At 41.6% G+C, this 25879-nt stretch overlaps 1 protein-coding gene across 1 annotated transcript; it reads right to left on the bottom strand.

Moving 5' to 3' along the window:
* Positions 1 to 428: 428 nt before the first annotated feature.
* Positions 429 to 21180, bottom strand: ptp4a2b (protein tyrosine phosphatase 4A2b). The gene is made up of 7 exons (XM_070846170.1): positions 21076 to 21180; positions 5615 to 5907; positions 5175 to 5283; positions 4994 to 5086; positions 4754 to 4884; positions 2464 to 2538; positions 429 to 1738 (listed from the first exon to the last, which is right to left on the bottom strand). Exons 2-7 carry the CDS (start codon positions 5617 to 5619, stop codon positions 1627 to 1629), a joined length of 525 nt encoding a protein of 174 aa, XP_070702271.1. The 5' UTR covers positions 5620 to 5907; positions 21076 to 21180; the 3' UTR covers positions 429 to 1626.
* Between the last annotated feature and the right edge of the window lie 4699 nt (positions 21181 to 25879).

The raw sequence follows: 25879 nt of genomic DNA, 5'->3' as shown, positions 1-25879 counted from the left end.
CCACGTGGTGCTGACTCACTCTCTGCTGGGGGAAGGACATGTAGGGCAGGCTTTGACTGACATGCCTAATGAGCACGCACTGTCTGGGAAACACAGAATGTGTTCATCACCAAGTGCAAGGTGACAGCATTGTCGCTCATTTTCTGAACAGGATAAAAGAGATGACATTTTGTCACGAGGACTGGTACAACAAATTCCTGCTCTTAACTTTGACTTTAAGAAAATAGACTATTGATTTAAGGTCTGATGAGTATGAGCAGGACGAGCTTGTTTGAAGTGTCGATGCTGAGTTCAATGACCTGCCCACGTGTAGTACAAACTTGTCCACACCTACCGCCCCCGCTTTAGAAACATTAACCACAAAATCATTTGACAGACGACACGCAGATTTTCAAAACCAGAGAGGAGGCAGAGAACAGACACATGTATGCTTTTTATTTCAATTTATTTATCTTTAAAGAACCAATACGAATTGGGGATGTTTTCAAAATGGGTACAATGATAAAAAACTGACCATTTTCATTCTTCTCCACGTTGTCTTTCAGGTTGGATCTTAGGCTCTGTGTATAAGAGTTTAAATATGCATATATAGGGAAGTCCTATTGTAGCCCATTTAATGAATGAAAGCAGGTCAAGCACCTGTTGTGGGTGCTTGTTTTTTCCTGTTTAACTGCCTGGGTGTGTGTCTGAAGTGTGTCCATGTGTGTGCGTGTGTGTTTGTGTAAGATGTTCACAGCAGGGTTTGGTGGGTTTATCTGAGGTGGACTGATTTTATTGCACTCCAACAAGGTTTAAAAAAAAACAAAAAACAAAAAAAAAAAAAGACATGGCTCTCAAAGGATTAAAAAAAAAAAAAAACTATTGGATAACAAAGTGTCCTTGCCCCTGCCAAACTCATAACTGCCACACATATCATATCTTGTGAATAAATATTGCAGACATATTCAAACTCAGTGAATCCCTAAACTGAAAGTGACTTTAAAGCAAGTGAAGGGTAAAAAGGAAAAACATTACTGCATTTTCAGGTGATCTTTTGAGTTTTTGTGCAAAAAAATAAAAAATAAAATAAAAATAAAATAATAAAATCACCCAATACCAAACTGGACTGTCACAATGTGTTCAAAGTTTAAAAAGATTTTTTTTGTTTTTTTTTTAAAAAGGTACATTATTCTGGCCTAATCATAATATCAATAATTAGTGGAAATAAAAATCAGAATATCATTTGACATTACATCTTCTCTTCACCATTGTTTGTGTAAAAATAATAATTCACAAAATGGAAAATGTTATCCCATGATCACAACTGAAACAAAAGAAAAGAAAAAAAACAAAAAACAGGATGGACTCTGGTTGAATTCTGGCCCGTGGTTGAACAGTATAACCGGGAGGCGGGCCTATCTGTGTGCTTTGACCTTCCATTCATTGGTTCGGCTGGTGGATCCCCAGATCTGGTTTCATTCATTCGATCACTCGCTTGCTCTCTGATCAATTAACCATGACTCAGTGTTAACAAATCATCACAATAATTACTGATAGCACTCTCTTCATTTTTTTTTTTTTCTCCATCTCCCCTTGTTGGAAGATTCCCCACTAGATGCGCATAAGAAAGATGCACTGACAGGCAGCCTACTGCACACAGCAGTTGTGGCCGTTGGTATCCTTGAACCGCAGACGCATTTTAGGTCTGTATTTCTCGAGGTAAAGAAGCTGTTTGGAGTTGAAGGCTCCGCGTCTCTTCCTATGACAAGAAGAGGGGGAAAAAAGGAGGGAAAGAGTCAGAAACAATGACATCCACTACAGTAGGAAAATAAACTCATGCTATAGCAAACAGTACAACCATTACTGAAGGGATCAAAGGATGAGTTCGACATTTTGGAAAATACACTCATTTGCTTTCTGGCACTTATATCAGAGGATCAATACCCTTCTGTCTTTTAATTATGACGCTACAGATAGCAGCTGGCTAGCGTAGCATAAAAACCATGACTGGTAACAGGGTGGAAAAGTGAGCCTGGCTCTGTGCAAAGGCAATAAAATCCACCTCCCAGCACCTCCAAAGCTCAACAATTAACACATTATATCTTGTTTGTTTAGCCTGCACAAAAACAAAAAAAATCAAAGTACAAAAAAGACAATTTGCCATTTACGTGTCAAACAATGTCTCAGCTGGGAGCAGTAACTTCCAGCCAGCCAAGATGCATATAAGTGTAAATTCCAAAATTTTGAACTATTCCTTTAGAAGTGCACATTTTGCAGAGTACACTTTTGTTCCTAGTGGTGGCACCTGACTGCAGAACTGTAGTTACCAACTTCTGGTATTTTGCAGACATTAAAACACACAAACACCAAAATTCACTTTTTCCCACATATACTCTGCTTCTATTCAGACACACACACACAGCACCATTTACAGACCCAATCTTTATTAAAACCTCCAAGTATCAAAGTAGGGAGGGTACTTACTGCCTTATGAACTGCACAGCATCCTCGTACTTCATCCCACACTCAATGAGGGCTAAAGCCACCAAGACTGGAGCTCTGAGAGGTGAAGAGATCCAGTGGACGAGTTGAAGGAAACAGTGAGAGAATCAAAAGGAGGAGAGAGGTAGAACAGATTAAATGCTGAAGTTCACATGGTTACATAGTAATATGGTAGAGGGAAGGTGTGGGGGGGGGTGAACCTGGGAAAAAGGCCTGGGAAATGAACAGGGGTGCACAAGTTCACTGTCGCCCTGCTGGGGCGCCGTGCTCACACCCCGAGCCAAGCACACACACACCCAGAATACTGTGATAAGTTACAGTGAGACAACCTTCTCCTTTCTCACTAGATGAGATAGAGTGAGAAAAAAAATAAATATGAAAACTTCCTGGGCAACTTTGACGGGTCAAATCTCAGTGCTGACAGAGCATTTCCTGGAGAGGCTTTTCTCTCACACAAAATTCATGAGGGATAGTATGCAAGAAAGAAAATGACAAAGTAAAAAGGGAAGGAAAAAAAAAAAAAACAGCGTGATAGTGCGGCAGGAGGGGTGAGAATATCGTTAAAGAAAGGACAAACAACAACAAGGCACATAGCTGCAGCCTCCCACACTGAGGTCCTTAAGTGAATGTTGGCTGGTGTAAAGCAGATCAGACTGAAAAGCTACGGAAAAGCCAGATGGCTGCAGTAAACACAGGACAGGGGAGAAGAGGAGCTGAATTCAGAAAATGCCAGTCTAACCAATACTGCAATTATACAACCTCCAGAATGCCACAGCAATGTGAAACCCTGAAAGCCATTGAGAAATGGATTGGCTTATTGTGCGTTTGTGGTCAGGAAAGACATTTTCACACCAGCTCGCCCACGTCATGTGCTTCTGCCTCCTTTGTTTTCACACTTCTGTTGTTATTCGGCTTAACTCTTCTGTAATTCACTGTCACGTTGCTGTGCGAATATGACCCATCGCCTGTGCAACCTCATGACCAACAGGCGGATCACATGCAAAATGTAATTGGCTTTCCTTTTTCAAGTCTGCGGAGGAAACAGCAACAGACTTGTCACTGACGATAGATAACTTAATCAGATGACTGTATATTTACAGAGCGCTAAAGGGAGCAGGAGGAGAGGACAGCCAGTCGAGATGCTGAATCAGTCGATGGTGTATGTTTAACGTTTGAGTCACAGGGGGACAGGGGACGGGCACGCGGGTGCAGCGTAGCATGTGTGAAAAATACTGAAGCAGCAACAAGTGGTTAAGGGAGAAAAACTGACTCATTTAGACACTTTAACATTCAATTAATGTTTTCTGTGGCGTGTGCGTGTGCGTGTGCGTGTGTGTGTGTTGAGCCTCACAGGTGGCACATATCTCTCTGGAGTCACTTTGGTGCAGGAGGGGATGAAATGGACTAAGCACCCTAACAGCAGCAGCACACTCAACAGATAACGCTAACAGGACGGGGAAAGAGAAAGTGAGAGATTAAGTCAAATGGGCGGCATTATACCAGGGAACAGCCAGGCCCATTAAACACCCTGTGGCTGCCGCTGAGAAACCGATGACTAAAAAGTGGATAAGGAACAAAATTAAACAAATATGACTGAATTGTACATATTCTATGTACAACTCATTTTTCAGTCAGTCAGTTTCAGTCTCTATCTTTCACATTTCCAACCGTCTTTGGCAATTTTCATTTTCACATAATGTTGCGCTCCCTCGTACTCCCTCGGTATCGGTTGGGTTACCAGGAAACGTAATAAATTTTTTTACAGATTTTTGGGACGGTCTACAGGACAGAATTACTGGATTTTCTTAGCAAAAAAAGGAGAATCATTTCTGCTGTAATGGAAAGTAAACTAGGACCAGAAGCAGTTTATAGTACAATAAAGTGACTGAACAGATAGTACACCCAGGATCCCCCAGGAGAGGCTGAAGGACGGGGCTGGCAGGAACAATGTTTGGAATGGCCTGTTACCATCGGATAAGGAGCACGAACTGCATGGATGGAGAATCTTTAGATTAAACGTCCATACACCTGCTTTCCCATAAACCTGACATATCGGCCACTGGAGTCTTTGTATCTTACAAAAGGAGTCTAATGTTTCTAACAGAACCATAATTTATGTTACAGAACTCAATACAGTTGGCTTGTTAAATAGCAGTTTGCGTTTTAGACCAGTGGCCCATTAAAAATTGACCGTGCAACAGTCCAAACAATCAGCGCTGCCTCTTGAGTTATTGTCACATCTCTAGAGAAAACAATGCAGTTAGCCACTCACCGGCCAAGCCCTGCCACACAGTGCACAGCGATGCAGCAGCCAGGTTCCTCTCGAAACTTGGTGTTGAGCAGCTTGAGCCAGTCGTCCACAATCTGGGTGGGAGGAGGGGCACCGTCATCAAACGGCCAGTCCTAGAGGAGACAAAAAGAGGACGGAGTGTGTGACTGTGTAAGCAAGGATACAAGCATACAGGAAGAAAGGCTGCCACAGGTGTGTATGTGTGTGTTAGTGAACTCTTACCACAACCTGTATCCCCTCCTTCTCTACTGGAGCCTTATCGTAGGTGGCATCACAAACTCTCACCAGTGTGTTCACATGAAACTTTTTCAGCTCCTGGCAGACATCGAAACAGAGCGGGTTTCAGACAGACGGCTTGCATACAGACGCAGACAGATGCGAACACAGGCAGATGCAGGCGTACCTCGGTGAACTTGTTGAGCGTGGCATTGGTGGGGTTGTGGGTGATGAGGAACCTCATGCACTCGTAGGCAATCTCGACTGCAGCGGGGCGGTTCATGTTGGCGAGACGGCTTAAAAAACAATTACAATACAATACTCTTACAAAACAAAAGCGACTTTTGGCTCAGAACTCAGCAAAGACTGCTAGGAGATTTATGTATTGAGGAAAGGGTAGAATAAATAAAAATGACAACACGTGGAGACGGATGGGGTCAGGAGGACAACAGGTGTTCAGCTATGGGATGATGTACACAGAGAAAGGTAACAAAAAGGATAAACTAGTCCACAGTACTCCGGGATGTAAAAAAAAATGAATTAATACAAAACCAAAAAATTTAAAAGGAAAAAAAAGAAAAAGAAAAAAGATGAGGAGACTATCCAGGAGTCATCCAATCAGTTTACCCCATTCAGGAGAGCTGTTTGTGATTGGCTGTTCAAGGAGAAAGTGGAAAGCAAAGATTTTTCGTATTGGTTGGGACAAGGCAGGGCAGTCGGGCCAAGGACTACGCAATATCCCAGGGGGCCTTTGGAAGAGTCAGCAGTTCCTAGCGTGCTGGCAGTCACGGGGGTTTCTGGGTAGCGTAGTCCCTCGGGGGGCGGCCGATTCACTTCTCCACAGAGGTGAGGTGCTGTGCCTGGCAAAATTCTCCGTTCACACACGCCATATAGGTGCGGCTCAAGTCAACACAGAAACCCTGTCGAGAGAGACGAGAGAGAGGTGATGGTCATTTCAATGGCAGAGCGCACACTTACAGTACATCGAGTCAAATTTTTAAATCGCAAGAGCCATTATTTTAATAACATAATGACCAGGTTTTAACAAGCTGTAGCAGGCAAGTTGATTTCACTGGTCACACTGACAACTGATCAGTTAGATATTTGCTTTGGCAAACAGACAAAAAACCTTGGTTGTGCCTGGTTTATATGCCCTCTGTATGCTAATGTCAATACATTTATTATCATAAGCCCAACATAGTTTTATCACAGAACAAACTCCGATCTGTATAGTTCAAGTTTGGGGCACCTGGATTTTTTTCATATTATTCTATTCATGTAGAAATAAGGTAATTTTGTGAAGCACAAGTACCTTTTTTAACAGGGAGTAAATACAGGTCTGGGGTTTAATTTAGACAGCGCAACTATACAGATTAAATTTCTAATATTGGTCTGAAAAATCACGAGACACTCTTAAAGTAGCACACACACACGGATTTCACAAAGGGTGTCTTACAGAACAGGTAATGTCTGGTCTGTAACCAGCCAGGGAGCAGTCAGTCAAACTCTGCCAAGTCCTTGACAGTCTAAACCCAGCCGCCACAAACTGGCTGGAACCGTCTCAGAGCAACATGGGAGGGGGCGGAGGGTGGGAAGGGAGGGGAGGGGAGGGTGGAAGGCGAGTAGAGGGAAAGTGGATGACGAGAGCCGGCTATCGCCACGCCTACCACGTACACAGAGTGGTGGGAGGGAGGCGGAGAGAAAGGGCTTGGACTTCAGCACCGTGTCACAGGCAGTAGTCACAAGGTGAGGATTGCAGGGTGGGCAAAGCTTCAAACGGCCTCGGCGTTTCAATCCCACGCTCTCTCTTTTCACCTCCTTGAGACTGACACAGGACTATGTGCTCTGTGACTCTCTCTTCAATCCTGTTTCACTCAGTCACAACTCACTCAGGACATGCAAGTTCCCTGTAACACGTTATGTATCACAGTGGTTTTGTCTCCCAAGCCCACCTGTTTAATTTCTAGTTAACCCAAGAAAAGAACGAAACAATGTCTTTGCAACTCAATGCCACTCTTCAAAGCCACACCAACTCCTCTTTTCCTTCCACCCACTACCCTACTGTCACTTATCCTCTCTGCCAACCACAGAGCCACTGTCAAAGGGATGCATCAACCCACTCTCCACTAGAAATTTCTATCTTCCCCTCCATCTTTTATACTTGGCAACAGCCACAAGGGCACTAAAAACAGCCTTGATTTTTTTTTTTGCCTTGCGTGATGGCCGAGATCCTCCATGACGCCTTTAATTACCGCCTCTGAGCAGCACTGAACACAATGTGGCATTGCTGCATGCAGACAGCTGAAGCTTGGCAAAAAGCGTGGCCAGACTTAAAGGCTTGTTTGCTTCTAAATCTCTGGAAGTGACAAGGTATGGACGAGGTGCAAGAGGGGGCATTTAACATGTGCTTGTCTCCTGCGCAACCTGTCTCTGGAAGCAAGAGCGGACAGTTAGGAGAGACGGAAACATGGAGAAAACGCTGCAGAACAAAAGAGCCAACAGACACGCCAAGGACACCACAATGACAGCTTATGCTAAAAGATGAAAAGCAACTGGATTGTGGATGGTTGCCCAAACGCACAAAGTGACTTCATACAGTCTGTGTTTTAAATGAGGCCAATAGTAGGGTTTCCAAGAGGCAGACAAAACACCATTTCAAAGTATATACAGGAACTGAAGAACATCTGGGCTAGGTGGGAAACGAGCAGTCACAAACATCGCTATTGCACTGTAATAGTCATGGGTGATACACTATTTTCAAGAATTCAGAAAATCTACTTGTGATTATTAATTTATTAGTTCGTTTAACATAGGACCATGAGGATAAATACATAAATGACACACTTCTAAAGATCTTATATCATGTGGCATATTTCCAAAAACAATACACATCACGTCAGTCAGTCTTACTTTTAATGTCGGCAACATCGTTGCTATATAGAATTGTGGTAAATCAAATGTACACGTTCAATAGAATACTTTAATAAGTTCACGTTTTAGGGTTAGTTAACATTTTGTTTTCGCTGAACCTCTGGGTAGTTTATTCAATGTTTATTTAATCAAACTAGGTGGTGGTGGTCATCGGTAAGTATGTAGCACCACTAAGTGCTCCCAAGCAGCAAAAATAAATATTATCAACACCGGTTAACATGGAAGTGCCGAGAAAACCCCAGCGGTGGCTAACAGTGGGGAAGAGAGAGAGACTCGACCTTAAGTCAGTTCCTCCCCAGTAGGGAAGTGGTATAAACTGCAGACTGAGTGCTATGCTTCAGCGTTAGCTCTGTCCTGCTACCATGAACTGGGACAGAGTTAACAGTGTTTGTCTCCACTGACGAGTCGCTGTCGAGTTTCTAGTGCAGTGCATGATGTCAGCCCAGCAATTAAGGAATCATAAAAAAATAATAATAAAAAAACACATAAGTAAATCAATCTATATTCCACCCCTTGTACACTGCAATCAGTGTGTATGGGACCATCTTCAGTGCTATCTACACTGGTTGCCACTCTCGCCATGATTAACTCTTTAAATTCAACACATTTCTCCTGCATTAATGCGATGGAGACAGATAAAGTCTACTGTATACAGTCTTGAGCGAGCTTATCAACAGGGACATGTGGCAACATCAGGCCTGCCCAGCCGTTTGCCAGTGGCTAGGAACGGATGCAAATCACTCTGAAATATGCAAACTGGTTCTGGTGTTACACACTGCACAGATGCAGGAAGAACAAAACAAACACAAACACACACACACGCATCAAATGTTTGTCGAGGCAGACACATGTTTAACCACACAGGAAACAAGAAGCAGTGGAAACAAAAGCCTTGAAAAGCCAGCCAGCAACGTTCAGCTGTGTCAAAAACAGATGGGATGGCATCATGATCAATTCAACTATTTCCATTATGGATTAATCTGCTCATTGTTTCATTGGTCAGTCTTAAATGTCTAAAATAGTTAAAAACTGTCAACTTTGAGTTATTGGCTGCATCTCAGCTCTACAGTCATTGTATTGATCACCTTGGCACAGCTGCAAAACAACAGGTTAAATGACCTGTTCAACCTCAAATGACCAATTCCAAGCTTTGTATAAATAACTTTAACCAAATGGCACTTTTTCCACTAAATTAAAGTTTGCAACATATTAAAAACAACAAAAAAACATCAATGTCCAGCATCCCATCAGTGAGGGTGGTGGAGTTACAGTGGCAGGTACCACGAAAGCAACCATCTCTTGCTGTGGGATCTATTACCTCACTGTGGCAGGTGCATCAATACTAAACAAATATCAGAAAACACACGTGTTAAAAGTAGCCTATATTTGGGTTACATCCGGCCTTCTGTGCGCAAGTATATATGCTAAACTGGGAGAAAGGTCACTGAGTAAAGGCAGAGGCCCACACAGCAGCCCAGAGAAAGCTCCCTTGGTGCCCTGTTCCTTGTCACGTGTTCTACTGTTGCAGCAGCACTGCAAGGAGGAGGGAACGGAGGCAGGGAGAGAGAGTCTGACGAGAGTCGATGGGGAGATCTTCCCAAATCAGCTGGCCTCTCCCAGAAGTCTCCAAAGTCTCGTACAGTGACTAAGGAGAAAGAGCAGGAGGAGAGAGCAGAGAGGAGACAGCAGAGAATAGCAGTGCTGGCTGATGAGGGCCACTGTATCTCAGAACATAAAAAAGGACACAAAAACCTAAACAGGTGATTAAGTCGCAAAAGACTGGGAATCGGGGCATGGGTATCCTGGAACTGCTAACTCATCATTTTAGGATATCTGTGTGGTGAAGTATAAAGCCATGTCAGGTTTAAGCTCGAAATGAATGAAAAACATGTACATATTTTCCATTGCTCAAAATATCAGCAATAAATTGGAACAGGAATCGGTGGAAGTTGTAAAGTAATCGCAGCTAAAGTGCATGGAGACAGAATGAACTGCTGCAGTGGGAGTGCTAATTGAAAGCCTTTCACATTGTTAAGCGTTTTACTGCGATGGGACTCCATAATTGTAGAGTGAAGGCCGTGGGCAGCTCTTGTTGACACCTGATAGCTGTCAGGTGGCCAATCTTGCACCACAAGTACTATATACATGTACACCAAGTGCATAAGCATGGTGATAGTCACAAGCTGTCTTGGGTAATACATTTGCCCCAAGGGTGGGGGTGGTTGGTCTAAAATTAGACCAACCACACACACACACACACACACACACACCTCGACATAAAATATACAGACTGGATGGTGGCAAAACGTCAGAATTTCACACAAAATGCGGAATGTCTGAGTCCATCTTCTTCCCCCCTTGTGAAAGATGTTATTGTTACGTGCAACCCTGTCTAGTGGTCTGAGGTTGTGCCTGAGTCTCGCTCATGTTTTGTCTGGAGCCAGACTAGGCATGACCAGACTGTGCTGCCTTTAAGCAGCTGGAGGGCTACTTTGCTGTATGGGAGCAGAGTCACGGTGCAGGGGGAATGCCTGTCATCCGTGGCAGGACGGACGGTGAGGGGGAGGACGGAGAAAGCCCTGTTCTCTTTGGAGGGAGAGCAACGTGGCCGGTACAAGGAAACCCACCTGCTTGCAACACCCAATGCACACACTTCTCCTTTCAGTGTCTTGTTCAGACTATTTATGTAGGCGATGTGCTTTCATAAAAACAAATACATGCATAAATACAAGGTGACAGGGAGGCACCGCACTCTGCTTTCAAATGTCTGATCTAACTAGCACTGATCTGAAATTTGCAGGAGAATCAAGAGGAATCCACTGACAGTTGCAGTCAGACTTACAGAAGCCATGAATCAGTGGGAATAGAAATAGGGCCAAGTGTCACAGAGGCATATCTTCATTCCGGTGGCCTCTGAATGCTAAATACAAGATAACCGATATGGTTACAAATGTCAAGGAGGACAGGGACAGAGGAATAGCAATGTGAAGAAATCGGTGAAGATGTGAAGAAAAATCATCAAGAGGACACAACAACTGATAAGCAAAATTAAATAAGTGAGAAAGAAAGCAAAAAAAAAAAAAGTAAAAACAATCAAAAACAAAAGTCAAGCCAAGAGCTTGGCTGTGACTATGGCTGAGATAAAAAACAGGATCACACCTGCCCAATGGTCCAGCTGGTTCCTTGTAGTGACGTCAATGCTGTTGATAGGCTGGGTGGGAGGATCTCGCCTCAAAGAGGAGCTGTCCTCGACGTTACTGTGTGCTCACACCAACCACGCCAACAAGAGATGAAGAAACTGCTATTCATTCATTTGAAATGAGTGCTGGGACACAACAGCAATGGCTGGTTGGGGTCTTGGTGAAAGGGAAAAGTTGAACAGAGCCCAACTTTTTACAAACAGCCTTGCTGATGACAACGCACGGCCACTTTTCATACTTCAGCTAACTGAAGAGGTCTTTCTGGACCAGGGGGCATTTTTGCTGACCTTGGTACAATTGGTTTAGTGTGGAAGTTGGTGTCAAATTTGGGTGTGGGCCAGACAAACGGTCTCTAGTCCACCTAAAAACTGTGGTATGGAGGCAAGCTCAGCTGCTGCATACACCAAAAGCTAAGTGTCATGCTTGGTTAGTGTCACACTACTCTTCGATCGCAATGATTACTGCAATCGGTTTACTTTCACAACCTGAATCTATGCGTTAAGATGGTGGCAGAAAACACACGTAGGTCGGGTGAAAGCCTGCACCGTTTTGAAAAATGAGAAATTAACCTTGTGTGAAGGTGCAGCTGCATCATGAAATACCACATGCAGGCATGACTGGTTTTCATCTCTTTTTGCATGTTAGCGGGACTCAAATAACAACATTAACAGGAAAAGCATCCCAACTTTTCAATGTTCACAAGAGTGACAGCAAGAGTGCAACAGGCTTTCATGGCAACAAAGTATGCAAACTCAATCAACCCACAGGTTGGGGGCACTATCCAAGACAGAAGGGGCCTGTCAATGTGGGGTATGGTAACAGGTCACCACACCATTCAGCAAACAGCACACAGATAAAGGAAATAGTGTGCACAACTCTCCCTCGCCATCAGTCAGACTTGAAAACACACAAAGACAAACAGACAGGCCAGCAAGAAACCAAACACACACGCAAAACTACAATGACTGACACTAGTTAAACTTCTAATCCTTTTTTGTGAGCCTCAAGAGTTCATAGAGTGTTACAAGCAAGACACTAAAATCCCCAGGCATGCCGGGACAAGACAGCATTGAGAGATAGAGGCTCATATGCAAAACTGAACTCCAGCAGAGACCCTAAACTGTTGCACACTCCCGGGGTTTGGAAACTGAGTCTCAGTCTGAGAGCAATACTTTAAGACAGTATACTCTGTGTGGCCTCACACTTTGTTGACTCAACTCTGATAACGTGCCCGCCCATGGGTTTCTTAGAATGTAGTCATGGATCAGGGAAGAACTAGTACAAGTCCATTAAAAATTTTTCTGAGAATGGCACCTTCATTGCTTCACCCGCCGTGAGGGTAGGGAAGGGTCGGTGTGGCAGAGCTTAATTAGAGCTGTGTGGAAAATATTGCCACCACTACGAGCACCTTCACCGAACCTCAGACTCCAGAAAATTGTTTATCCAGGGACAACCAGTTGGGTGTTGCAATTTTCTTTGTTTTGTTCACTTGCTCAATCGCAATAAATGTATATAAAGCTGCAACCAGCAATACACTTGAACTAGATGTAATGGACTTCCAATTAAGAAAATTTAAGGAGAAAAATATCGAAATCAAGAGCTTTATTAATTAGGGCTGCAGTCAGCCAAGAAAAAGCTTGGTCTAATGAAAATTTAAGCCTACTCTTCAACCAATCATTGGTTGATTGGGGGTGGATTACTACACCACTGTGCTGAGAAGAAAATGTGTGTGTTGACACTTCTTTTGCTCCGTATTCTTCTTCTTTGTGCTCATCTCATATCAATCAGCCCCATCAATCCATTGCCAATCCTCAGCTAGTGGTGAACTACATTACTGCTGCACAAATACATGAAAATAATGGATTAAGAAGGCATTTGTCCTGGTCAGACAAGAGCATATCGACCAGCCGACCAGAGTACATCAGCTGTATTATTGATAAGCATAGTCAATATTAAAAATACATGGATAAAATTTCCCATGCCATCGAGAAAATGTCCTCTGTCTCTTCAAATATATTTGATAAATACTACCTTAAATATAAAAGGAAAAAACATTATAGAGCAGGTACAGTAAGCCTTTTTGCATCTATTCTAGTAGATCAATGAATCAAGATTCAAAGCTGAATTCAGTAACTTTTTGTTCAAGGTCTAAATAGGGTGTATAGTGAATATGGTTGTGTAAAGTTGGAACATTTTCAACATTTATGAGTGGACAACAAGCAGCACAGCAAAATACAATCACTGAATGTGAGCAAAACAGAAAAGGCTACCTGGTCACCTAATCAGAGCCTTGTAATTGGGACATGAGTCACAAATGGTCATGTCTGTGTTTACAGTGTCCAGGTAGAGCCATGCACAGACAGTCTGACTCAGGCTTGAGGTAATCTCAGTCTGAAATATAATAAACCTGTGCCTTTCACAGGGCTATTACCACAGACCCTGAAGATAAACAGGCTCCCCACTTTGAGTAGTGGTACTTTGAAATGGAAAACCACAGGGCAAGACGTCTCGTTGGTGTAAGACAGCACGGGATTCTCAGTCCAAAACTCAAATGTGGTAACAGGGCCGCAAAGATTTAACAGTGTGCTTGGGAAAAACCTTTAAAAACATGCAATCCAACAGGTTTGGTGTCAGATTATGATCATTAATAACACAAACATCTTATATTGTTCGAAAAAAGAAAACCAAAATAGCAGAACATCAAAAAAAAAAAAAAGACATTGATAGAGATGTTCATTTTACATTTGCTTGTAAAAAAAAAAAAGAGGGGAAAAAAAGCATTCCTCCAGTTATAGCCTGTGTGTGGGTGGACTGTGTTTGATCAAGCCTAGAAATAGGTTGGGGTACAGAATGACCCTCCATGAACGAAACACTCAAGCCCAACAGACGAACAAACAAAAAATCCCCAGGGCTGCCTGCACTTTAGATGTCTCCAGACCTCTTCTAAGCTGTTACAAAACAATAGTGAGTCTGTAGAGAGGGCATGAAATAAAAGTAGACAAATCAAAGGTAACTGTACTGACATATGACTTAACAATAGTGAGCCACTGAAATAACAACTCTAGTAAGACAACATGTCTTAAGAGTTCTCGATGAGTCTTAAAATAAGTTTGCGTTGTAAGGCAAAACTGATGGTGCTTATTGCTGCTCCATTTTTAATGTTACTCCAAAGCGCAAAGAGTGCACATTTTCAAATGAAAGCCATCTTGTTAAAACAAAGGTTAGAGCATTTGGAGGGCTGTAAATAAAGACAGTACAAGCCGTGATACAGTATGAAGCCCTGACAAGAGTAACTGACTCTGGGGTACAGATGCAGAGCTTTTAAGTTGACAAGTCTAAAATATTTATGTGTTTAAAAGTTTACCAGCAGTTTCAACACTGCACCACTGACCCGTGACTCTGTTGGTCTGTATGAAAAATAAAGACAAGTCAATATGCTTTCAATCAAAATATCAAATCAGTAGATGGTGGTGTTTCTTTCTCTTGAAACTATTTGGTCAAATGTGTCCAATTTACATAATTTCCTGTTAATGTGCTAGAGCAGATTGAATGCAAGCAAAAGCTTTCATTTTAAATGAGAGAAACTGATAATTGACCATAAATGAAAACCAAAAATGCATGTTTTTGGAATATACTTATGCCCAACAAATGAAAATGCAAGGGCCACTCAAAGTTACAACACGTGATGTGCATATTAGAAAAAAATAAAATAAGATCATGTTTGTTAAGCCTGTCAATTTTCTGTTCCTCTTTATCAACTTCACACAGCTAAACATAGTTTACATTGAGCGCCAGCATCCGTATTCAAAGACAAACATTTTTGCAACATTTCTTGTACGTCTTAAAATATCATATAATGCGTTTGTTTCTGTGGTTTATCAGAACTGTGATGGCAAAAACATTCATGACAGAGGCAGTGAAACACAGCTCTGATGTGCACTTCTTGATGAGATGCTCTCATCACTTAATGTACTCTACATCGACAGTAGCTCAGTGTGTCATGTTGCACATTAACAGAGTATATTATATTTGCTGTGTCATTGGCTTTTAGTGCTTTTGTATATTCACTGTGTACTTACACTATCTGTGGTCAAGTTCTTTGTACAAACTGAAAAGAAAAACAAATTTTTTGCTGAAAATGTCAGAAGTTTTGAGTGATGAAAAGGGAGGCAGTTGTTTTATTGCCAATCTAAATGATTTTGACACATTCTGGTAAATGTAAGTCCTTGTTCTATCCCCTACTCTGCACAACAGGTTACCTCTCTGCTCCCAGAGGACTGGAGCTAATCCTCCCGCAGGGTACTTGTTGTTCTGGCTTCTTGCGTCCCTGTAAACCGGGCTGGAGACGGGAGGTGAGAGAATATTACCCCCCCTATTTCCATGAACAGACGAATACCCCCTACGCATGCACTTACACAAGGCAAAGCCCACTTATCACACTGCTTTGCAGCCTCTGAGTGAGCACAGATAAACAGTGTGACGATCAAAGGCCTCTGATAGCGCTTTGGGGAGAGCAAGGGAGATGGGGGGGGGGCAAGGACTGATCCGTCTCTGGAAAGGACTGAAAGAGACCAGGGCTCAGTACCTTAGAAATTGGAATGAAAAGAGGAAAACATATCCAAACAAAAGCCTGTTCTGTCCTGGTTGTGGCCTAGCTGCACTTTTAATTACACTTCACACAAAATTTAACACTGTCTTCTGAACAATTACATTTGAAGGAGAAACAAAGTCAGACACAAGGCTGACATTTGACTATAATTTGAATATGGATTAAGAGTGAGAACACAAAGGGAAACTGATTCAAAGGAGGCAAGATCAACACAAACAAGTGATCCTGCCCAAAATGCACTCCAACAAAGGCTAGACAAATGATCGAATACTTATATTTACACAGTAAAATATTATTGTTGAATACAGCAGCATTGTTATGAAAGCAATCACCTCAGCATATTTTACTGTTAGTTTAGGATATTTCCTTAAATCTAATGCTGAGGAAAAGTGGACTAGTTGATGTAGTCTTGGCATTGTAGAAAATTGCAGACTGGAAATTGTAGCTGCTAATGACAATAAACAAACAACTGAAGCAGCCAGACGAGGACAAAGATTTAGTCCTTTAAGAGTTCACACTGTGATAATAAAGCGAGCTAGTTGTTCTATCCTGTGTCTATAGAATTGATACAGAATTAAATAATTTGTTCACATTTGGGATTACATATTAGAAAACAAACCTTCAATGGGACATCCTTGTTAAAACCCAAACGCTTGAAACATTAACCTGTTTAAGCCTCAGCTGTTTGAACATTTTCCTAATGTTTCAATGGATCACTGAGTGACTGTTGAAACTCATCCATTCAGAACAACCACGGATATGATGTCGCAATAAAGTCATAGTTTAAGGTGAGGCCTCAGCCGGGAGGAAGACGCTGCTTGTAAAGTATCGCTCTTCACCCGCCTACACGTGTTTGAAATGACTATGACATCTATATGTTTTTCACCAATGCGTTTTAATGCATCTGCTAACATAGCCGTCTGTATCAATGTGTATCATGATGGTTCTTTGTTTTATACTGCTGCAATCTCCCCAACGCAGGAAAGGTACACTTTCTACGATTTCTAATGTGATTGGGAAATGGGTCGAGGGACTGTATTCTGCTATTTCTGAGCACATCTGATAAGTTATGATCTCATGTCACAAGACCCAGGGCGACATCTCCCAGAAATAGCCATCATGGCAGTGAGCCACACCACTACCTGTTTGCAAACACATTAATAAAACATGGATAGCAATTGATTTAACAAAAAATTATCAGGTACAGCAAAGATATGCACTATGGATATTGATAAAAACATGTTCCTTCTACACACTGGTTCACAATTCCTTCCATTCTGGCATATAAGTGACAACCACATCCTGTGACGCTTAACTAGTTTTACAGTGAGAAAAAAAAAGGGTTCTTGTGTGTATGTGTGTCTGGATTGTGGGTTCATCTAATTATTCAGATGTCAGAAATGTGTTCCAGGGTCAATTTAGGACACATTTACTGTGACTGAAATAAACCTGGGGAAGAAAATATAAACAGCAAATTTCCTTGATGGTCTTAAATAGAAATAAGTTTGTGCAGGAGGCTGACACTCAGCAACAGACAGAGCCAGACAGGAGAATGTCTACAAGCATTTTTGCCGAGAGGTGCAGAGTCCTGCTGTGACATCAATTCGTCTGACATTTGGAAAGTAACTCGGCCTTCTGACAGCAGCATCAGGGGATGCCTGTTGCCATACCAACAATTATCTCAGCAGTAGCAACAAGTGCTCCTGTAGGGACTTTTGGTGTCCCTTGTGAGGGGATCAGAGAAGAGCAATGGTGCTCTCTTAGAACATTCACAAAGCAAAACTGAAGAAGCAGCAGGGGGTGCAAGCTTTTAAGGGGGTCAGGGTTCAGAGTAGATGGCTGCCCGCGTACACTGATCTATGAACTTAACAATTTTAACCTATGAAATCCAACTTCCTTATGAGAGGTATAAAATATATCCTGTTACACCAGCTCCTATTAGCAAAACCATATTTTTAAGATAAGATAGGATATTTATTTATTGATCCCTCAGTGGGGAAACTTTGCTGTTATTATGGTCGTAATGAATGAACACATTAGTTTGAGGTCATGTTGCAAGAAGCAGTCACAAATTATGTGTGTTTAATAAGCTGCTTAAGGAAATGGAGAAAAAGCCAAGCTCCAGTGAGAGACAAAACAGTGCCTAGGCAATAGGGAAACACAGCAAGCTTGTTTGTGTGCAATAACCCAGCACTTTCTACACTACAGTTGCTTCAAAAACTGGAACACTTTCTGGATCAGTAAAAGTGAGCAGCTACACACACACACCTACAAACAACAGCTCTAATAACAATAACAACAGCCTTTACTATAGCATGCTTTGGCAAAGGGATGGTGTTAACTGCAGCTCTGGTTGCTGCTGTTAGACAAGGTAGCTGTAAACACAAATAACAAAGGGAAGATCCTATTCCTACCTGTTGCTATAGTTTCAGTAGGCAGCCTTGCAGCAGCATTTAGAAGAGATGTCAATCTGTCAGACACTGCCAGTGCTACAGAGCCTGTGCCTTTGCTTTATCCCAGCGCTGTGGCAACAACAGTAAACGAACACCGTGCCGACCGGAGCATGATTCATTAACCAACACACAGCACAAGAACCACAGAAGGTGCCCATGGCTACTAATGCATAATTATGTATGGCTTTTCACGTAATGTGTTAACATGAGGACAAAAAAAAAAAAAAATTATTTCAACACAACAATATCGCTCCGGAGCCAGGGGTCTTAGCGAGCTAACACATAGTAAAATCAAAGCTTCAGTTCCATTCTCTCTGCAGCCACACACCCAGCGGCATAACTAGATTCTAAATTGGCCAAATCTGTTAAGTCAGTGACTGTAGAACGGACCTCTTCAACCCTGCCTTTCAACACTCACAGCCACCCTGCGGCTAGATGGGCTGAATGCCAGCAGGCTACAACATAGGTGTTCTTCTCCCCCAGTAACCTCCTTGGTAAGTTGGCGTCATGTTACTGTACACTGGGCTCGCCTTTCACAGTTACGGTAACCAAGGCTGAGAACTTCCCTTCTTGTCACACTGCCTTTTTTTAATGCCGCCTGTAGACAGAGGAACCACCCTTTTGTTGGTGTAAAATACCATGCAGACATCCAGCTAGATTTAGGCCTACTATCACACACACACACTTCAGTCTTAACGTACACCAAATTATTTGTAAGCAGAACACAGCGATGCTGGAGCACATCAGTCAGACCTATACAGCTTGTTACAAACAGAAAACATGGAAGCCCAACATACGATGACATTACTTAAAGTTTGAATCCAGTTTTTGCTACAATTTCCTTCAAAAGACCAATACTTAAAAGTTGCGTGTGTTTAAGTTTATATAGGCAGTACCATAGATAGAAATGACGAACATTTCATCAGAGTCCAGCAAAGATGCAGCTAAATGAGCCTTGCAGTTTCATCGTTTTCCAGCATGCACAAAAACAACATAACACCAATCATAGAGCCTGGGCCCACAGGTACTGGGAGCGTGACTTGCAGTGTGGTATCTCATGAATGAGGGCTTCCCATTGCAGAGGCCTGCCTTTAGCTACAGGCTGCACTCCAAGTGGACTGAGCGGAGCTATGCTATTTCTAGATTGGGCCGTGCATCGTGTGTCAATTAGCCATAATATAAAGCAGGTCATCACTATGTGTGACCTACTTCCACAATAAAGAATTACAGTGCTATTCTGTCAGAGTTGGGAAATGCAAGTCTGTACATGAAGCAGATGCATGTACATGTTGCTAGCAATACCCAGAGTGGCACAATTATGTAGCTTGCATTTTTAAAAGAAAATATGGGAATCCCTCTGTAACGTCTACTACACAATGCCATGCTCTCACTCTTTGTTTTGATGACTGATTGTATTAACACATCTCTTCTTCTATACTCTCAGCAGGCAAATTAGGTCACCTTGCTGTGACTCATAAGCTGGAATGTATAATTAGCTTACCTGTTACACCAGTTATTCATTGACTTGACTCATCCACCCATGTTGGTAGGAGTGTTCAGAGCCATTCATTTGTATTAGCTGTCCACTAGACTTTATTATCACAGGGGAGGCTGAAACCATTGGAAGGTCATAAATTGAAAACTGAGAGGCATGGGAATGTGCTGCGGCCTTTAGTGTCACAGCTGCTCTAGTCAACTTCCCCCTCAACTGCATTTCCTCATTTCACTTCATCCAACACGGCTAAATGGCCGGGTGCTTCTGTTTTAGAAAACCAAACAAGGCTCAGTTATAAACCCACCTAACCCTTTGTGTTAAAACCATTTTTACATGGAGGGCTGACGACTTTAATGGACAAACCGGGTAGTTAACAATAATGACAGTAGTTTGACAATACAGACGAGCGCCCATAACACGATATCAATCACCATACAGGAAGCATCCGACCATATCGCTTTGTTGTTAAATTGTCAGCTTGGCATGTGGCTTCAAATAAATGGGTCAACCGTGCTTTGGGTCAAGATTTGTCACAAAGGGCGGAAGGCAGCTAGCTCAGTAGCCATCTAGTTACCCCTAGCCAAGCTGCTCACAACTACCGACGTCTGTCGAGACCACCACAAAAGGAGCTGAAAATCACAACCACTGGTTATATTTCAAAACATTTTAAATGGTGCTAGCACCAGTTTAAACGTTCACCAAAGCGTCGTTACCGTTAAGCTAGTTGTTGACCAAGAGAAACGCTACCTTCACTGACACACCAAGACCTCATTGTGGAGCTAAAGGTAACATTAGCTCTTATTTTATGAAATTGCGGACGACGTTCAGTTTGAACAGAAACACGGCGTTATACGACGCCTAATGTGCTGTTTCAAAATAAAAAATAATAAAAGCCAATGGCTGCATACTGATACTGGCGGTCGTAATGTTAGTTGGTATTTTTTCATACTAGTAATCTAGGAAATAACCTTAGCCCAAATAGCAAGCTAACGTGGCTACAATAGCTAGCAAGCTAGCTCCGTCACTTTGCTTTTCCCCAGCAACGTTTATCAACCAGTCCAGAGACACACCAAGACTCAGAGTTAGCTACATTCAGGGTGGGTAACACCGACTGGCTAAACAACCAGGGCTGATATGAATACACGTCAACACAGTTTTCAACATTGTAGCCGTCCAGCCGTTGCTCTGTAAGCTAGCGTTAACGTGGCTACATAGTGGTTCGTCTGCTCCGTCAACCACTCTGTAGTTAACTTACTTTAGCTCCCCTGTGTTGTGCTAATCATCTAACGATATGTTAACCCAACTTTTAATCGGGCTCTTGCGGACCTGTGGTGTGCGATCTTATCAGAGACAAGTTTCAACACAGTCCCTCTGAGTTAGTTGGGTTATTTGGTACTTACAAAGAGCAGGCTGAACATTGAAATCCCGTGACTACCCCGGAGAAAGTGGAGGGAGTGTAGAAACCGCTGCCAGGTCGCCTTTTTGTTCCTCTTCAATGTGGCAGCTTGAATTCTCGTCGGAGGTCGGGAACTGTTGTCGAGGAGGAGCCTCCTCAGTTTGCCGACGCCTTCAGGGACTGTTGTACATGCGCAATGCGGGGCTCCCCAAGTTAATGGCAAGTCAACACAGTGAGAAAACACTGGGGATTCTCTCATTTTCTATGGCACGCGAGTGCATGTGCTTCGTTGTTTGTTTGTTTGAAATTTGGGGAATGAGCATTGTGTATCGGAGAAGAGTTGTTGGAATCGAAAGCACTTCTAACATAGTCGTATTATCAAGTACTCGTGCTAGATAACCGAGTTCGCCGAGATCACGCGAACGCCGCATAGAGGGTCTGGCGTCAGTACGACGTAAGAAGAATCCGGGTGACAGCTCACCATGGTGACGACAGTTCCAGAAAATAACCGCACATTCGTAACCCCGCGCTCGTGTGTTGTTTGGCAACATGAATTTGATCTGATTCTGTATCCAATCACATTTAAAGCTGCTCTAATAGCACCACACCAGGGTGTGTCTGTAGTACCAGTATATATTATTATACTATATCATTATCATTATATTATACTTTCATTAGTTATATTTTCATTGTATCAATATAACGTTTTTTTTATTGTGTGTGTGTGTTATTACAAAAATATATTTATTCCAATATGTTTTTTCCCATCGTATGTTTTGACAAACGTTGACATTTAAGCACCCTGTCTAAAGTATGCCACATTTGTCCTGTTCCTGAAGTCCCCCTCAGGTGATCTGCCACTGGGACTCTTTGTGTGGTGTTCACAAGGCACATGGCAATCTATGACAAAGACTGATATTGTTTACACATATTCATTTCAAGTCAGCTTTTTCAGAGTTATCTGCAATGACTGAGCATACCAAGTGACTTACGATTTCAAAGTGGGTGAGGATTTTAAAACTCCCGTGGTGTGAGCGCAGCATTAGACACACTTGTTATCAAAGTGATCTGAACTGACGAGCAAAAGCCTGTCAATGAAGGTCTGCACTCACTGGCAGATCAGAGGCAGAGATCTTTCAAATGTGGAGGCCTGAAATGTTGCTCTTACTCTGATTGTATATCTCCCTCTAGTGCTCATTCCTCTACCTACAACAATTCTACACTAAATGTGCCTTGCATATATGCTGTAATTACCTACTACTACTTAGGGTGATTTTACATTTTCTTTATGTGCAGATACAGAAATGGGAGCCGGACACCAACATACAAGAAAGTTTTTATTGATGTGGTATCAATACAATCAAGTACTGTAGATTTTGTATAAGCAGACAAACATTTTCAATCAAAAAGAGTGCATTTTATACCCAAATTCTATTGCATAGAGTGCACGCAATAGCCTTGTATGACAAAAAAAAAATCCTATAGGTTGATACATTGAACATTACACAAATAGAAAATAAAAGTCCACAAATAATCCTTCACAAACAACGCTAGAATGCTAACTACATGTTGTAAATGTTCTTAACTCATCAATGCTGTTAAATACCATTTATACGTTCTAGGCTTCGGTGGTCGGTTTTGGCATCCCTATTAAATTATCATAAATGTATAAATACATCTTCATTAATTTCATGTGCAAATGGGAATGGCCGTTTGTATTTATTGAAACTAAAACAAACAAATATCCCTTAAGAACCGAAGCAAGGCTTTTTAAAAAAAAATCTTTAGTTTTTTTTTTTTTTTTATTTATTATTTTTCAAAGAAAAACAGGAAACACTTCGAAGCAATTTGTGATCGAGACGGTACATGGATCTTACTGACACTTGCTTAAATGATTTGCGCCCAGGGCAAACTCTGCGAGCAAGTGACATTGTCTATGAAAACATAAGGACAGAGAGAGTAATAGCCACATGTAACCCACATCAGCATTTCATATGTCCAAAAATAGAGAGCGACAACAAAAGGCGACATACAGTACATAACGAGCCTTGGACTGTCTTGTAGATTCACACAACAATAATGATACGTAGCGGATGTAGGTGTGTTCATGTTGTGAGACAGAAAAGGGCAAGAGCAAGTGCATTGTTTGCATTACATAAATGTAAAATACTGATTAGGCCTTATCCGAGCACTGCTTTTCCAGAGCAACATGAAGAGTTACTGTTCGTGTATAGTGGCAAAGCATGGTAGGTGATTTATAGAAACTATTGTTAATCAGTCAAACAGTATACATTCATTCTGATTGCAAAGCTCAATATTTGGCACAATCCTCCTGTACATTGACATTCCTCCATCAAGGTGTAAGGTAGTCCTAAATTCAGTGTAATGATAGCATGTGGGCGGCACAAGTTAGATTGGATTCCTGTCTGAGCTGAGGCACATAAAGGCTCGGAGTCTCTAATATTTTTGCCCAAACCTCTTTATCTCCTCTCTTCTATAACTGCAACCATTGATAAAAGATCTTGTACACTTCACCAGAATGTCGTTTTTCGTTGTTCATAATTTGGACAACATAAAAATTATTGTACACCATTGGACCAGTATGCAAAAACAGTCATATCAAAGTTTTCAGTGTTAACCAGTAATTTATGTCTCGTAAAAGTTGTCTTCTTATCTCATTACGTCGATTTGATTTGCTTCTGCCTTTCATAACCTATTCATTACATTCATCATTCACCTCTTTTATAACTTTGTTCCATTAGTTTGCAAAGGCACGATTAATGTGTGAAACTCCCAGGAATAAAAAAAAAACCCAACAAAAACACGAATGGAGGCCGAAACATTTTTAAGTGTGATTTCTTGTGGAACATTGACAAGACTGTAAGCTCTTTCTAAGGTTTTGTAACTTCACCAAGTTTGTTATTATCTTGGTTGAGGTGTTCATGACCTGAATGCCAGGGGAGCAATGTGACAAAACACACACACACACACACACACACACACACACACACATATTGACAAAGTGACAAACAGAAAGGTAAACTCACTAATACATACAGGCACATGCATACACACACACACACACACACACAGCATGTATCTTTAATGCCTCATCCAACAGAAATGAGTAAATACACAGCTCTCACCTCTGGCCCACCACCTCTGTCAGAAATCTGGCAGGGGTTTGTTAAATGTTACACAACCTGTATTTCACAACCTGTGGGCCTCAGTCAGTCCCTTTACTTATTCATGGGGTAAATGCAGATCAATTCTCATTTCCAGCTTTGTGATTTGACAAACATGTTGTCCTTTTAGCAATGAACGTTCCATAATGCTAAACAATCATTCTGCTATTTTTGACACAATGGTTTGGGAGTTAATAGAAAGTATTTTTGTTCAGAACATCAAATGATTCAGAATTTCTCCCATTTACCCGGCAACAAGCCGCATAGAAATTGGCATTGATGGAAGAAGTGGAACAGTTTTTATGTATCTTCCAATTGCCTCCCTATTTTCCTAAACAAAAATCTAGTTTACAGCATCTTCACAGATCTTGCAGTATGTTTTCAGAATGGGACTTTCATAGGACTGCAGTACAGATTGCTCACTGGGAAAATGAACGTGATACTGATTTATTAATAGGTAGTATACCATTATAAAGCGGTGATGTCATGGTGTGAGCATCCGAAGAGGATGCCTGCAACACGCTGATGGGATTTGCAGTGCAAATGGGAAAAATCAGATCGATACAAGGAAACAGGCCAATCCAGTTATCGATCCAGTTATGGTTGTGTCCTTACTGTCCACTTTGCAATTGCTCTCAGTATCTATTCTATGGCATGTAAACATTGACTGTATGCATACATATCGTCAATTAATATTGTCCTGAAAGTTTAAAAGAAAAAGGCATTGTCCTTGTATGATGATCATTTTTAAAGGGGGAGTTTGAATCGAATAATTCTAATACTGTGAGGTCATGTTTTTTTTTCTTGAATTGTATTTCTTAAATTGCATTTCTGGACAGTTCAATAAATTATTCAGAAAGACACATATCCATCATTTTAAATGGTTGGCTACTAAGTTCAAAAAGAAGCAGAGAAATGAGCATCCGACAGATGCTTATGCCAACTAACTGTCAAAATATATATCTCACTCTAAAAACAACGTTTTAATCCTATTGATAATTTTAAAATAGCAATTGCTTAGAGTACCAAAAAGGTCAAACAAAAGAAACTTGAAAAGTAATGATGTTACAGCACCAAATGCCTTGTTCTGCTATTGTTTGTCTATATTTTCTATGCTGTATTATTGCTCTTTATGTCAGTATTGCCATTTGCAGTTTAAATAAAAACACGAGGGGGACATGACTGCAGCCAGAGGAACCAATCACCCCCCAGGGTCTGGTGATGTCGTCCTTATGATGTCAGAGCATGAGGGCAGGATGTGCAGTCACATGGGAAGGTCTGTTACTAGCACATTACAAAGTAAGGCACTTAATAGTCTGAATCCAATAAACAACAATAACAACAATGATGACAAGGACCAAAATAATAATAAAATTATGACAATATAATAATTAAAATAATATAAGCTAAAAAACACCAACATAAAATACAACCCAAAACACACATTTGAAGGACATTGAAACAAAGAACACAGTATGAAATTCCTTCCCCTGCCTTTTAAAACTTTCCATATTTCATTCACAAAGTTTGTTTTTTCTTCTGCTGATATTGTTGAGGGTGAGACAGATAAAGATGATGGCAATAATAATCAGAATCCTATGGGTTTTGTGTTTTTATTATGGC

Source organism: Pempheris klunzingeri, chromosome 16, assembly GCF_042242105.1.
Source record: "Pempheris klunzingeri isolate RE-2024b chromosome 16, fPemKlu1.hap1, whole genome shotgun sequence".
Lineage (NCBI taxonomy): Eukaryota > Metazoa > Chordata > Actinopteri > Acropomatiformes > Pempheridae > Pempheris > Pempheris klunzingeri.
Note: the sequence above shows the minus strand (reverse complement) of the source record. Positions and strands in the feature narration are given on the sequence as shown.

Excerpts from the sequence above, each read along its gene's own strand:
- ptp4a2b (XM_070846170.1), bottom strand. Across the intron at positions 2,539-4,753 it reads TGTGTGGCAGGGCTTGGCCG|AGCTCCAGTCTTGGTGGCTT; the intron begins GTGAGTGGCTAA and ends TTCACCTCTCAG. Across the intron at positions 1,739-2,463 it reads GCTGTGCAGTTCATAAGGCA|GAAGAGACGCGGAGCCTTCA; the intron begins GTAAGTACCCTC and ends TTCTTGTCATAG.